The sequence below is a fragment of the Ochlerotatus camptorhynchus genome, unplaced genomic scaffold (genome assembly GCF_037179485.1).
Source record: "Ochlerotatus camptorhynchus isolate MF236.1 unplaced genomic scaffold, CSIRO-AGI_Acam_v1.1 ptg000055l, whole genome shotgun sequence".
Taxonomy (NCBI): domain Eukaryota; kingdom Metazoa; phylum Arthropoda; class Insecta; order Diptera; family Culicidae; genus Ochlerotatus; species Ochlerotatus camptorhynchus.
The window spans coordinates 5,009,514-5,026,073 of NW_027040545.1; the positions used below are offsets into that span (position 1 = coordinate 5,009,514).

Sequence of the window (16,560 nt, forward strand, 5' to 3'; positions counted from 1 at the left end):
TAATTCGAACATCTAAACTTTATGTCTATAGAAAGTAATCCAAGTGCATATTACAGCGTGTTCGTTTTTTGTGATGTTTCATGGGCTACCGACAGATTATTATTATTATTATTATTTATCTTTATTAAGGAGGCTTTCAGCCTTGGGCGGGTTTGCCTCCAATACCGACAGATTCGTTGATCATGCTTGTAGTCATAGACAAGGTTTCTTTCAAAAAACTCAAAAATCAATCTCTTGAACGTACGATTTCTAATCTTTTCTCCACATCACATAAATAATGTATCAATTTTTACCCTTCTTACATCTTCTCTGTCTCTGTTTATATTGCCGATAATCAGATGTTGATCGTCTTTTTTGTTGTAATTTTTTACTTTTAATAAAATGTATCATACAAATCAAAATAAAATAGACTAAGCAATATCTGCTTTTACAATGTAATATTTTCACGTGGTAAAATTATGAATATAATTAAAACACTGCTTTTATTTGATGTTTGTCGTTGTAAAGTCAACAGTTTGACAATGCTCATTGCAAGCAGCCATTTGATGTAGTGGTCCAAATTTAGTGATATTTGAACGATTTCGTAATTGCCCAGAAGGTATGTAAAAATTTAGCTTTGATAAGAGTTCTGAATCAATAAGATGCGAAACGATATTTTTTTCAAATAAAATCATTGTAAATCCACGACGCTCTTGTTTGAATGTTGGTGAGCATTAGACTGATGCAAAATTTGACATTTTCACTCCACAGTGCTCAAGCGGTTCCAAATCAGGTTTGTACTGATTTGGTAAGAAACTGACTGGGCACAAACCATTTGATGTTTATATGGGAATTACTATGGGGAAACCAAACTTCTAACCTTCTTCCATATTGCACTGTTAAAAATTTAGATAGCTATTCTTATCGAAAATTTTCTCAACTAAAACTTTGCGGAATATTGTTTTTTAACCAAACATCAACTTAAGTAGTTATTAATTATTTAAGAGATTGATAATCTTATGGCATGATCAAGCAACTGTTTTGTGGGTAACACTGTATTCTGTAGTGTGACATACATGTAGTTGCCATCAGGGTTACTTCCACTCACTTGCTATAAAAAAAATGTTTTTCAAGATTATGAAATCATGAGATGGTATAGTGCTTATTAGTTCTTGTAAGTTACAAGATGAGGACGTGAAGTATGTGTTTGACACATAAAATCTGTCAATATTGCTTTCAGTGCGTCACAATCAGCAATTTTACGACTCGTGAGTGCTCACTCTGAGTGAACGATCACAAATCATAAGATCGCTTATTGTGACGCTCTGAAAGCAAAATTGACAGGTTTTATGAGTCAAACACATACTTTAAACCCTCTTCTTGGTACTTACAAGTACAGCATATCATAATTTCATCTAATGATTGCATAATTCTGAAAAATATGTTTTTATAGCAAGTGAGTGGAAGCAACCCTGGTTGCCATGATGTTTTAGCTCTATTCTACGCCCCAGAAACAGCAATGTTGCCTGCTGAGCAGTTGATTGAGCATAATAATAAGACAATAGTGACTTGAATCATTAATAACTTTTGATCCTTACATTTTATCTAAAAATAGTCTTCAACAAAGCTGTAGCTGTAAAAGTTTACTACAAGTTCAGCTATCAATTTTTACAGCAGAGCAATAGGGCTCATTATTAGATAGATATGAATACAAAATTTGGTTTTCCCATCTCCATAAAAACTCAAATTGGTTTGTGCCAAGTCAGTTTCTTACTAAATGACTTCAAATTTTGAAAGGCTAATCAGGAACCAAATTGGTACCGTTTGAACAATGTAGAGCGAAAATTTCAAATTTTGCATCAGTCTAGTGAGCATGCAGCGTGCTTAATAAGATATAAGAGGTTATCTTGTCCAATATTATTAAATATATATATACATAAGATCCTTTTTAACAGTGTTCACTCGGCTGTCGACAAAAGCAGGCCACTATCGATGCGTGCTACACAATCGTGTGTTTTCTCGGCAGCAACCATTGTGTGGTCCTCATCATTGTTCTTCATCAGCAGTTCTTTTGGTCGATGCGTCGCCGACTTTGGAAAGCAACCGTTTCGTGATGAGTGTGTGAGTGCTGACCACGTTTTGCGTCCATTGCTGCAATGGACGCGCTCTGACCCTCGTTGGCGTACAGCAATTTGCCATACAATAAAACTACTGGAAGCGGCTCCAGTTCTGATGGAGGAGGCTTTTTGGATAGCGGAAGATAAAGTGTTTATTGTGTTGTACCTTTTGACTACAGTTTTAAGATGTATTGTATAGTGACCAAGAATCCTCGGCTCTATAAAGTTAATTCGGTTGAGCCTTATCAAATAATAAACAACAAGAGCCTTATCAAATAATAAACAACAAGATCCTTTTTAAATAAATCATTGTAAATTCACGAAGCTCTTGTTTGAATTTTGGTGAGCATGCAGCGTTCTTAATAAGATAGAAGAGATTATTGCTGATTGCATCTGAAACTGCACTACCCCAAAAATGCAAAAAGTGTGATAAAAGTTCACGTTTCCGTCAAATCGTTTTGGTGTCAGCGGAGCATTATAAGAAATAAGTGCACCTAAGACACCAAGACAGTTAGACAGACGCTCGTACTTTTACCAGACTTTTTAATAAGTAAAAAAGCGCTTATTTGTCCAGTATGGTGTGAAATGGGCAATATCTTGTCCAATATTATGATTTTTTTTTCTTTGGTTTGTTTTTCGTCGATCTTGTTTTCCAATGCTACCGACGCCCCAGGGAGGAAATCGATTTGGCAAGGCATTTATGACCAGCATACACCTTCTGGTTGTACGAGACAGGTCCAAATCTGTCCAAATTCACCCGTAACTTCTTTATTTTGGCACACGCAAACCAAATATGTATCACAATGAATCTTAGTTCCATTTCCCATCATCCTCTGTTCATGAACATCGCAGCGAATGTTAGAAGTTGACCTTGCAGACGATGCAATGATTTTTAATCTTTTTTTATTCCGTGTTCTGTATATGCTTTCACCTACACAAGAAAGCATTTTGTTTTGATTTTTTTTAAATATGGTAGAACGACGCTCATACTTGATTATCTCTAGCAGAAAAGCAAACGAAGTCGAGTATGCGAGAAAATGAGCACTCCTTGTTCGCTATTAGCCTTTCCCGAAGCATGGAGATATCAGTGGAGAAAGCACAGGTCTGATGGTTGCAACGTTCGTGGTTCGAGTCCCCCAGTCGGCAAATTTTTTTTCGACATGATTAACTTCACTCACTAATGCACTCTACATTTTTCTATCTCCATGTTCTTGCATTGGACATTGCTCGGTATATCGCATCCTCGGTTCATGCGGTCTCCACTAGCATCCTCCTGATGAATCTCACATAATTGTAAGCGAATCTTACATCCCCCGCTTTGGTGCACATTTTATGGCAAAATAGTGAACTTTTCATGAACATTAATGGCAAATAACTCACCAACACTAGCAGACCATGAGTTCTCGACCACCTTTACATCTATCCATTTGGATCTTGTTCAATATGATTAACGAAAAGCTGATATATATATATATATATATCAAAAAAAAAAAACTTATATACATATATATATATATATATATATATATATATATTACAGATCATTCAGAAAATATATTTCTTCTCTTCCCTGAATTCTCTGAAAAATTGAACATTGTTGACTGGATGCAGATAATTTAGGTTAGAATAATTGGGGTCTGATCTCGCCATAGGTGGATTAATTCAGTTTAGTTTTTCTTGAGAAAGAGTTGACTGTATAAGAATTTTGCGTTATTTAGTAAGCATATATCAGGCTGTTCTTTTAAACCACCTAAATTGCAATACAAGAGGGGGCAAACAGTTCAATATTAACTCCATTATAGAGATGAATAGATATGCACACTCTGAATTCATTATTATGTAAGAAGCTGAATCGATCTCAACAAGTAATCAAATTGCTACTAGCCTAATCTAGGTTTAAAAATATACATTTAAATATTGTTAACTATATTATATCACAGTTAAAGGATCCAGCCTAGACATTTTACTACCTTTTATGTATATGTATTCTATTATCTGCTTTCTCCGTGGGTAAGCAAACAAGCATTGTGTAGTAAACGCGCATTGATTGTGAAACGCAATTGGATACATAAAAGTAACATAGCGGCTCTCTCAGACGAGGATTAAAACGAGAGAAAGGTAGGAAATTATGGACACAACACGAAACGTGAAGAAGAAAACTCTTTAACTGATAAAAAGAGCACGCGCCAACTGCATACATTTATACCATGGAACGGGAGAGGCTAATAAATACAAGTTGGTCGCTCATGACTCTTATAATTCCGGCCTACTGAGAGATTGTGGAGAAAAGAAGAAAAGAACGGAATAGATGATTTTCGTAACACATTTTTTTCCGAACACGCTGAACGAGTAACATCATTTCGGCACTGTAAGCATCACCAGTAGAAACAAGCCCCAAAGGGAGCGAGTGAGACGGAACAGCGAACCGTGAGATCAAGAGGTGTGGTGCAGATCCATCGGATGGAACCGCAGAGCGGGGGAAAGAAAGTAGCCGAACAACAAAATCACGTCCATCATACAAAGTTTTCATTAAGAGTCGAAGAAGTGGAAAAAGTTCAGTCAGTCGCGCAGAGTGATCGGACGAAGAAAGTCGTGGTTTTTGTGTTCAAAAAACAAACGTGCGTGTAGAACATCTAATACATTGGTAGTTTAAGTAAAGTGAGTACCAGACATCAGCTTGAAGAACTTAATGATTGGGCAAAGGATATTCAAGGACATTAAAAAAAAAAGTTGCCAGTGCTTCGTTGATACAAATGGATTACTGCATTAACGAACTGTCCTGTTATGGCCATTATCAACACCTGGAAACGATTATTGAACTGGGAATGAAGCCTAATAGTGGATTATAGCCTCCAGAAAGTTTATAATGATATTAAATCGAGGAAAAGTGTAATATGGAAATGAGAGAAATCGTAGGGATCATTTCATTGGATTATGTTTTTCTTAATGGGCTAACGAATTTAAAAAATAATAATTGTGGAATCCGATATACAGCTCAGTCGGAAAGCTTAAAGATGGTCTGCAACTATTTTTTATCTTCCATAAATCTGGTACCTTTCTTCAATTCAAGTATTTTGAACTGATGGAATTGTGTTGGTATTTTCCATCTTGATCTTTTAAGTGAACTGTCATGGAAAAGTGTGTATAAAGCTATCGTCCCCTTTATGTGAAAACTAAGGTTAAATTTTGGCGTATTGTATGTTTTCAACAGTGCTGTAATTTTGTTAACAATTCCTAATCGAAAAATCTAAAATGTATGAGAACGCCATTTATTAATTTGATCGTATTGATTTCACAACGATCAAATTGATCGTAATGATTTCACGAGCAAATTAATAAAATGTTTTCTTAAACTCTATGCACACTAATCTCACACAAAATAATGTTTTGTCCTGTTTTTGTGAATATTCTCCCATTGTTTTAAACATGCAATCACGAGTGCATTACATTTTCCACTTAAACTAATAATTGCATTCGTTAGAAATCCAGATCACCTGGTTGGAAGAGGTATGAACCATTGTGCTGCATGACGAACATCAGGAAACTCTTTGCGTGGTTTTTCCAATCAGTATAATGGACCTACAATTATTCAATTTACGTCGGTGCTTGCCTTCCGCTATGTTTGATCTTAAGATTCTTTTTCTTTCCGAGACGCTTGTTAGTTTTATTTTGTCCCGCTAATCTGAGAACTATTGCTGTTTGTGGAAGTGACTTTTTACAGTTAAAGTTGTGTTATTATGGGCTACCTCCAATTATTTATGTCTTATACTCACCAGCTATTAATTTTAGCTTCACATTGACTGAAGAGTTGGATTTTTCATGTTAAGCATTCACAAAAATGATCATCTTTGAATGCCTTGGAAAGGTCACTCGTCATACCAAATATTATGTAAACGGTACTTTCTCTTTTTGTTGCTCATACATTTTTGATTATTCAAACACAAACTGAACTGTGTTTATACGAACAGCAAAAGCAACAAGCTAAAAAGAAAGTAGTACACATCTGGAATACTAATATGAAGAAGTTACCCGTTTGATAAAAATGCACACATTTGAGTGTGAAAACGTTTGCTTCTCCTAATTTAACATCAATTTCGTATGCAAAAAAGTTGACTTTCGTCGCTTACACGTATACACACTCATTTAAGTCGCTAGCAGTAAAAATGCATGAATGCAAATCTGGCATAAGAACCGCACTATGTGAAGTGGTACGCAAATTTTCACAGATTACTCTTTTTGTTTAAAACTTATAATAATCTCCACAATATAGCAATGTTAGACATGATTTACTATGTTTTCTAATCAATAACTATAAACATAGCCACTAACAAATTCTACTAGAAGTGCAAAACAGTGTGACGTGGCAAAGCAACATAAAAATAGCAATTTTTCGACTTTAGCTCTATTTGAATAGAAGTTTTCCGGTGTTTAGATATTACTCAAATAATTTCAAACGTATTTTTTTTTATATATGTCTACAATAAAACTCAACTTAAAGTAATAACAACAAAGATAATAATAAATGTAGTTAAAAAGTCACGGTGAAGAACTTGGGGGATCATAAGGATAATTTCATTGAATATTTTTCGCCACGTACGTGCCAATAACTGAAGCCAAAAAGCCGCCTCCGACTAGACCTTACGCTTTAAACACATCAGTTCGTGAGTCGGAACCAACGTATTTACTTCTCTTCGAAAGGAACACGTGAAAAGAGATTATTCGGTTCAGAAAACTCTTACGAACTCGGTTCGGATTGAACTCAGGCCAACTATGGTGCGAAGTTATCAAGTTTGCAACACAACTACTGTTAGTTCAAGGATATTAGCGCTTCTTAGGATTGGGACACATTGGCAGCCAAAATTATTCTTTGTTTATAACTTTGGTATCATTTCAATGCATAATTCGTTTGTTTTTCTTCTTGTGCTCATTAATTTTTTAACACCAGTTTCCTTACAGTTTGGCGCTTTTGTTTTATTTCAATCTAATGAACATTAATGTTGCCATGTAAAAGTATAGCAGGATGGAAAATCAAAAGTCCACACAAAATTACCTGTGTTTTCAAGGTTTTTACAGGTATCAACACTAAGTTTCCCGGTTCACATTTTATGTTGGTATTCGATAAAAAATCGTCTCGCAAACAAATGTTATCTACTGTAACGAGTTAATGACTGATTAATTAATATTTGGAATGAAGTAAAAAACACTGCCTTCACTTCTCATTCACTCAAATGCACAGTTAACTTCTTGATTGTGTGCTTGTTGGCTCTCCGAGAAAGTTAACGAAGGCGGTGTGCGGATATGCGGATAGGGAAACGAATTGTATGGTGCAACGAAATGGATTAGCCTACGGCTAAAAATCTCAAAAATAAAGCCCAAAAAATTGTATGGTGAGGTGCTAACGTATAAGCCTGAAAAGTGTAGTATTTTATGTTTATGACATGTTGGTCGATTCAAATGCCAAAACTAGAGCTTATTAATATTCAATGTACTATTGAAAATAAAAACTCTCCAATATGGCTCAGAAAACAGTTCCAGTATTTCCAAAGAAGAATGGTAAGATTAAACAGTCGGGAGAAAACAATTTATATTTTAGTGTCTTTTCCATGGTCCCTTTTATATAATTAATACAGGGGGTATGCAAGGTTTTTTTGCTTATGTTGCACCCTCGGTAGAGTTGACGTTTTTGCGTTTTTTTGTATTAAAGCAATCACATATAAAATCAATGTTTTATTCCTCGATTAATAACTAATCCAGGAGCTAATCAACTATTTTGTGTTTGAAGCGAAGAGTGGTGATCCTCTGGAGAAGGTTATGCTTACTTGGCATGATATACCAGTTACCTCTATGATATAACCGTGTTAGTATAACTAAGACAAGGGAGTTCCAGGGCTCAAGAAGTAACCGGGATTCAGTCTCACGCTAATTGAAGATCCCTCGAAATTGGAAAATCAGTGAACCCCACACACGGATTTAATTTTTTATTGAACGTGTAGTGATTGTTTGTGTCGGTCAGAAAATGTACTTTTCGGTTTTGGAATTTAACAAGGCCACTGAATCTTTTGACAAGAACAAGATTTCAATACCGCAGTGTGTATTTTTGTTCAACTGTAAGAAAAGCATCTTCAAACTGCTTGGCGGTCAATGACAGTTCGTGGTATTTTTCGTTGATATCATTGACAAAACTCCTAATTCATATTTGTACCATGGTTGAACCTACGAAGCATCATGGTTGAACCTAGTTGTTTCCTGTATGGCAGGTGCGCTTCGGTTTGTTTACAATTTCCTGCGCGGGCCACAGATTTGGATCGATGTTATCTCGTCGCGTTAGCCACAGCGTTAGCACAGAACAAACTTAAAAAAACATTATTTTATGTTTACTTTCCTAGTCTCTTTGGGTTCCCGGAAAATGACTGGATGTGGCCAGCGTGATCCTGGCTATTCCTATTAACTGCCATCGAACTTGCTGCTGAATTTTAATGTGATTAAAGGTATCACATAGCCTCCCTTAGCTCAGTCGGTAAAGGCGCAGCTCTAAAGCAAGACCATGCTGGAGGTGGCTGGGTTCAATTCCCGGTCCGGTCTAGGAATTTTTCGCGTTGGAAAATTTCTCGACTTCCCTGGGCATAGAAATATGATTGGACTTGCCACACAATTATACCAATGCAAAAATGGTACATGCATCGAAAGCTCTCAATTAATAACTGTGGAAGTGCATCTAGAACACTAAGTTGAGAGCACGCCATAAGCTAATATGCGATATGCAATAAGCTTGAAATGCGAAGAAGAAAAAGAAGAAGAAGAAGAAAGGTATCACATGATGGCTTTAAACCATAGTCAGAAACTGGTCACTTCTCCGGGGGGTATCGAAACATGGCCAGGTGTGGGCCTCCATATGACTACCATTAAACTAGTGTTGGAATTCTGATGTTTGGCTAATGTTGGCCGGTGTTACGTTAAATTCGGTTTAAAGGTTGCCTTAAACATGTCTTAATAAATATTTATTTCCACACACATACACACACAACACACACACACACACACACACACACACACACACACACACACACACACACACACACACACACACACACACACACACACACACACACAATCACACACACATACACATACATACACACTCTGATACCTAGACATTTTCCTTTGTCGTCAAACTGAATCGATTAGTTTATGACACTCGGCCCTGCGAGATTCCCAAGCGTACAAATGGATAAGTATCATAATAGGTCCAACCATGATACATTTTTAAGTCCAACAATGTCTAACCATGATTCAAAGTCATTGCTGAATAAAAATGTTCAATTACATCCTATTTTGAAAAAAATCTTTCTTCAGTATTACTAGAAACTAGAAAGGTACACTTTTCCACCAGACACACATTTTTCATGTCCATATGTTACATTCATTGAAAAAAAAAACGGCATACATTTAGACGTATTGTAAAAATGACCATTACCCTAGCATAAAAATGTTGAACTTTTCGGTTCGTTAATCGATTAATCGACTATTTGAATTGGATTAGAGATTAACATTCAATTCTACTACCTTAATTGCTTACCCTTAATAGATACGCAGATTTCATCAACAATGTACAGACTTTTTCAGTGTCTTGTTCTAAAACTTGGCTTATACTTTAAAATGTTACATATAAACAAATTTACATACTTTTGAGACTTCGGAAGAAATGAAAATCCCAATCTTGGAAAAAAAAAGAATATTATTCATAATCCCAGGTTTTTTTAGTGACATTGGGCCGTATGAATAAAAAGAGTTTACTTTACTTCAAACAACAAATTAAAAAAAGTATTCAACAACTCAACAAATAGTTTGAGAATTCCCTGCTTGATGGCCGAATTCCCTGATAAGTGGGGTCCCAGGTTCTCCAGGGTCTTAAAGGTAGTTGCCACCCTGAAAATATTTTTTTTACAAATCATACAACGATACATATATGTACAACGATGTCTTTTAATATGTAAAATGTATGTATTGTCTTTAAATATGTAAAATATGAATTGTGTTTACAGCTTAAAACTGTAAAACCCACTATACGTTATACATAGTGTCGAAAGTAGTGCGTTGTAACGTATAACACGATTTTTGCTTTTGGGCTTTTTGGGTTTTTAGCAGTAACGACAATAGTTTATGCAGTAATAGGGTAGAGCGCTACTATGTCTTAATTGCCTATTTCCGTACTAATGAGCAGAAAATATAAATAATATCAATAATTTCATCGTTCACAAATAAAAAAAAAAATCAAAAGTTTCAACACAAAATTATTAGAACGCATAGTATGGAAAAATGAATTTAGAAGACATCAGTAGAATCTTGCTATTTTTTGTTCAAATCCGTTCTTAAATGAGAGGTAAAGTGGTTGTGCTTAGTAGGACGGAAATTAGATCAAAAACCCTATTGTTACCAAAAACAAAACATTAGATTATTACACTAGACGTAAACCATCTTCGATGTTAATTATGGAACGTTAACAAACATGTAATGTAAAATCAAACGAAACCAAAACATACCCAACTCGACAAAAATTGATTGAATTAAATTTCTAGTTTATTTCAACTGATTCTTTTACTTTTACATCTACGATTACTTTTATTGACAATAATCGTATTGTCAATACATTCTATATTGACGACATTACATCGGTATTGACAATATTTCTGTATTCCTATGAAGAATAATATTGTCAATCCCTTCACGTCAATATAGCTGTGTAAATTAAAATATTAATTATTTAAAAAAAAAGTGCAAAAATTCAAAAACCCAATTTGTTGATCATTTAATTCTAGTCTTCCGAAATCTATGCTGAAACAAATGTTTTCAACTATCACAAAAAAAAAGAGAAAACAATAATAAAAAAGAGCCATTAACTTATGTCTGGTGCTTGGAGACGAACTAGCCAATTGACTAAAAATCTCCTTAAAAAAACTGGTGTCTGGTGTATTGATGCTCTTATTTCTTGCTTCATAAGGATTAATTGAACTGATACCAATATAATACAACGGTAACGTACATTAACATCACAGGTTTTGCCCATTTCGCAAAAATAGTTATTTATGCAAAATTAAGTTTTTTTCAGCACGAATCTGCTGTCCGAAGAAGTCGTCTCCACTCTATTCGATCAATGGCCACACGTCGCCAGTTTCATAGTTTGCGAAGGGTCCGCAGGTCACTTTCTACTTGGTAGATCCACCTTCAATGGGTCATTTTCAGCACTCGGCAAGCCTCGTTAGATAAACTATGACCCGTGCTGAAACTTGTTGCATAAATAGCTATTTTGTGTGTTGTACTTTTCGGTACAGTGGGCCGAAAAGTAGCATAATTGTGCACCTTTTTGGCATGAGTGTCAAAAAGAAGCATAATCATGCATCTTTTGCGTACTGATATTTTATTTAGGAAAACTAGGCCGTTATGTTATTCAAAATAATGCCAACAAGTAGCACTTTTCAACAGACTTTAGAATAAAATAACGACCTATTTATATAAAAAAGAGAGTATGATTACACTACCTTAAGCTTATTCTTGACAGATACGCGTATTTCGTCTCAAATGTACAGACTTATTAGTGTCTTGTGCTAATTTATACTAACCCCATATTTAGCTGCCGACACTCTGTATCGAAAAGTGCTATTTTTCGACACATTTTTGAGTCGGAAAAATGTTGCAAAATTTGATTTTTCAGCACTTGTCTTATTAGAGAGGGTCTAGTATAAGAGAGGAGCGGACTGGGCTCTTTAATCGTAATAAATGGACGGATCATGCTGAAAAAATCTTTATTTTTTTAAATAACTATTTTTTGAATTATGTAATTATAAGATATTATAATGATAATTTGTATATGTAAGTTGCTAGCACTGTACACAAGATTAACACAAATTCAATCGTCAATCATTGTTTACAAAAGCAGTTACGGCTATTTGACAATTTATTCTACAACTATTGTATGTGAAAATCATGAACCCAAGCTGGGAGTGATTTTCGTAAACATCGTGGATATCATAATACTGAGCATAAATAAGTAGAAAGTCTCTTCTCACTAATAGTTGGTAGTCATAAGATAAAGAGGTACATTAATCCATTGAGAGCTTTTCATATTTTAACCTGATTGAATTCGTCTATTGATATTAATTGAAAAATCTTTCTACCCAATTATGACATCGACTTGGGCTCATAGCCTAGTTAGTTAAGGTTCGGTTCGGTCGAGGAAATCTTTCGGAGTGGAAATTTTCTCGACTTCCCTGGGTATAGTGTATTATTGTGCTTTCCGCACAATATACAAATTCATGCATTGGTGTAAGCATAGAAAGCTTTCAATGAATAGCTGCGAAAGTGCATCTATAACACTAAGTTGAGAGCCGGCAAAACGCTCGCTACAGAGCGTAAAAAAACAAGAAGAAGAAGTTTTAGTGCCAGAGTCATAATTTTGACTATTCGTTCTTCGTCTAAATACTGTTCTATGTTGAATGTCTAATGTCGTGAATGTAGAATATCGTACATATCCGTTCCAAAACGGTAATTGACCTGTCCTGGAATAGAACCACGCGTTAGGTTATTTAAATATTGTTTTGCTAGTCTTGAATAATACATTTTATCATCATGAATATATCACGTGTGAGTAAGAAAAGGGGTTTAACATAAAAATGAAGCAACTACACTTCTAATTAACCAAATTAACACTGTTACTGAGTTCTAAAGTTAAGCCACGAATCCTAAGCTGTCCGGATAAATGCCACATGTAAACACGTCATTGGGTTGATCGAGATGGACAGAAGAGTGCAATGAACCAAACCTGTGCGTACCGAGAAACCTGTTTGAACTTTCCATTTTCTTGTGCCTAATCATCTCAAGCTTCATATTCATCTGCACCAACTGGCACCAACAACAACAGCACACGATAAAGGCCTTGAAACTGCCCTATTCGTGTATCACTTTCTATTTTATTTTTGTCTTGATTTTATTTGGATCTTCTTGTTATCTTCTGTATGTTGATTGAACATTTTACCAAAAGCTTAATGTTGAAATCAACAGTTTTGCTAAAAAGAAAACAAACATGAACTCCTATTTGGGAAGTTTAGGGACTAATTCAAATTCGATAATAAAGATCATATTGGTGATAAAACAATTATGAACGTAAAATTTTGACGCCTACAGTTACCAAAACCAACGAAAAAAATATTGTGGCAAACAGGTTTGGCAACTTTTTGCAGTAACGGAATTCCATCTCGTACACTGGTCAAAAAGAAAGTTCACTTTCCATCTGACACACAAATATGTTTTTCGCTGTTTGGTTAAATAGGCGGCTTTCTCGCATATTTTTTGCTCTGTTCACATGATTGCACGCTCTTATGTGTTCAGTGAGGTGAGACATGACGAACAAATAATTATCGCTTTCCGTTTCAAACCCTACTTACTCGTCGACTGATAATAGACTTGGTTGGATGGCAATGCGATAATTTCACTTTGGATAGAGATCCCCTGAAATAGATTTAAGTTATTCATGGATAAATAAATATATAATTTGATTATCTTGTTTCTCCTCTAGATAATTTAAAATGAAAGTCACATTTCTGCTAGAGCTTTTATTGATTCTCATTATAATCGCTTTTGCTGCCTCGGCACCAGTTGAAGGTAGGTCTGCATATGATTGACCTGAAACGAGATTTTGGGCGATCTTATGGTAAATTTTTTTAATTTTGCTTTGTTTCCCGCAAACAGAGGGACGAAATGTTCGAAAAGGTGCCTTAATCTATCGACAAGCAGCAGATGATGTGGCGGATGTTGCAGCTATAGAAGTGGCTCCAGTTCCAGTTGTCCCAGTTTCTGGCGGTGATGATGATGATGATGATGATGACGATTCAGATGAATTCGATCTAGGTGATGATGATTCAGCGGAAGATGATGATGCTGATGATGATGATGACGATGATGATGACGATATTATTGGTAGTGGAAGGCATTAAGCCAGTAGATTTTGAGAGAAATTAAATTTTAATTATCTTAATAGGATCAGTCGAAGATGAAATCGATGATGATGACGACGACGACGATGATGATGATGATGAAGTAGCTCCAGCTGCCGTTGCTCCAGTTGCGCCAGCAGTCCTCGACCAGCAGAAACAGTCGGCAGTTGGGCAGCCTGCCCAACCTGTTGCTGCCGTTGATGAAGATGATGATGATGAAGAAGATGACGATGACGATGAAGATGACGAAGATGATGCACTGTCTTTTTTCGGTGAAGATCTCCTAGGTGCCTTCGATGACGATGATGATGATGATGACGACGATGACGACGATGAGGATGTCGCTGTTGTTCCACCTGTAGCGGATGCCTCTGGACCAGTTGCTCCTTCCAAGAAGAAGAAGAAGAAGCCAGTTCCAGTTAAGGAACCAGTGGGAAATGCTCAAGCTTTGCTTGATCTTGCCGATGCTGCCGCAGCCCAAAACGAAATCGACGCCCCTCCAAAACAGAAGCCAGAAGGAATCGATGTTAACAACGAAGTGAATAAAATTGTCGAATCACTTGCTGCTCAAAAGGCCGACCAGAATGCTCAACCAGCAACGGAAGCAGCAGCCGAAGAGGAAGACGAAGTTGAATACGACGAGGGCTCCCCAGAAAAGGTACAAACATTATCCTCTGATAATAACAAAGTTGACGTTGTTGCCGCTCCTGCAGCTGTGACTGCGACGAAGCCGACCAGTGACGACGACGACATCTTTGAAGGTATCACATCTCTAGTGGACGATGATGACGATGACGATGACAGCGATGAAGTGACAGCACAGAAAGTTGACCAAACTGCCACGAATAGCGAAAACGAAACTCAACCTGAGGACGCTGAAGACGATGACGATGACGATGACGATGAGGACAGCGATGAATTGATCGATGAGAGTGCCGTGGAAGAAATCGCGGAATCTGATGTGTGAGCTAGATTTGGTACTAACTCCAAACCCAACAGCAGACTATGAGGAAAGAAAAACAAAATCAACCCATTTCTGAGTTCATTCGCTAAAATCGATCTATAGACGATACCGTGACAAGAGAAGCTGATTTTAAGTGGGAAATTAATTCATGTTTTGATCAGATAGTTTGCCGTATACTTAACACGATATTTTCATGTCATGGTATACAATATGTCGCAAACAGCTGAATGCAAATGTTGATGCAAGGTGGATAAAACTTTGAATTGAATTCTGGGTTGCTTTATTTTTTTTTCGTGTAGGAGACAGCAGATTAAACTCAAAGAATTATCAAAAGAAGTAGAAACAGGGAGATTACGCGAGAGAAAAAAGACTCTTATAACAAGGGCTCACGATATGATTCACACATAGGCGTGACCAAATTTCCACTCACGAAACCTTTACAGCTCCAATGTCTTCGATTCGAAGATTTTCTAAATATGTCGAACCTCAGTGACCGAAAAGTAAAAGCGAAAAATCTAAGTTTTCACAAGCCATCAACAATCTAGACGAAGTAATAGACTAGTACATGACAATCGACTATTATCTTAACAGACTTGATAGGGTTAAGTTAATTTATTTATTTATTTATTTAAATTATTTATTTAAATTATTGAGCATGTAAAAAGACGTTCGACGAAACTAAAAAGGAACAATAAATCAATCACATACACAAATCCCCCGACTTCAACAAAATTCTGAGAAGTAGCAAAAATAAAAAATAATACAAAATCATACCATCATTGTATCACTCACCCTATAAACACGAATTGTGGAAGTATTCAGCAGAAAACATCAAATATATCCACAATTTCCCGTAAAGAAATCAATTATACGTTCGGTAAGCTGTTTGAGTAAAAAGTGAAGAAGCTGCTGTTATGTCACCCAAGTTAAAACACCAAAAACAGCAGCACGTGGTAGGTATAATCTCTATGCATGGTCATAAGGAAAACGATTGCTTGAATACTGAATTTTGAGGTATTGAAAAATCGAAATGGCTAATATGCCAAAATTGTTTAATATCAATACTTTGAGAGCAATTTTTTTGAAATGTTAATTCTTAAGGCCCACCCACATTAGATCCGTTTGCGTTGCGTTGACGTAAATTTGACAGTTAGACAATAGATTTAGCTGTCACTTTGCCGCAACGCGTCAGATCCGGATCTAATGTGCGTGGACCTTTACGGTATGGTTTCCAACAGCACTTTTATCGTTTAATATAGCTTTAATTGATTTATCGCTTAATACATTTTAACTCAGAATTTTGTGTTTGTCAATTTGCTATATCTTCACATATGGGCAGTTCATCCGTATGACGAAGTGAATCCATCAAGAAGTAGTGTTGTATGTTTAACAAAATATGTACAATTTTAATTTTTTTTATTTATTTGTTTATTAATAATTCAACTAAGTAAGTATTTAGCTGTGCCAGCAATGTTAAACAGTCGATGTCACCCGTAAGCAGCTTTCAGATTCA

The 16,560-nt window shown here is 35.9% G+C and overlaps 1 protein-coding gene across 2 annotated transcripts; it reads left to right on the top strand.

Annotated features, from left to right (window-relative positions):
• The first annotated feature begins 4,430 nt into the window (after positions 1-4,430).
• Positions 4,431-15,123, top strand: LOC135717334 (nucleolin-like). Of its 2 annotated transcripts, XM_065239336.1 has the most exons (5): positions 4,431-4,754; positions 13,666-13,751; positions 13,839-14,066; positions 14,128-14,741; positions 14,797-14,968. In XM_065239336.1, the coding sequence occupies exons 2-5, from the start codon at positions 13,676-13,678 to the stop codon at positions 14,800-14,802; spliced, it is 924 nt and encodes a 307-aa protein (XP_065095408.1). In that variant the 5' UTR covers positions 4,431-4,754; positions 13,666-13,675; the 3' UTR covers positions 14,803-14,968. The 2 variants fall into 2 exon arrangements, with proteins under 2 accessions (XP_065095408.1, XP_065095407.1); XM_065239335.1 differs by having other exon boundaries at positions 4,433-4,754; positions 14,128-15,123.
• The last annotated feature ends 1,437 nt before the right edge of the window (positions 15,124-16,560 follow it).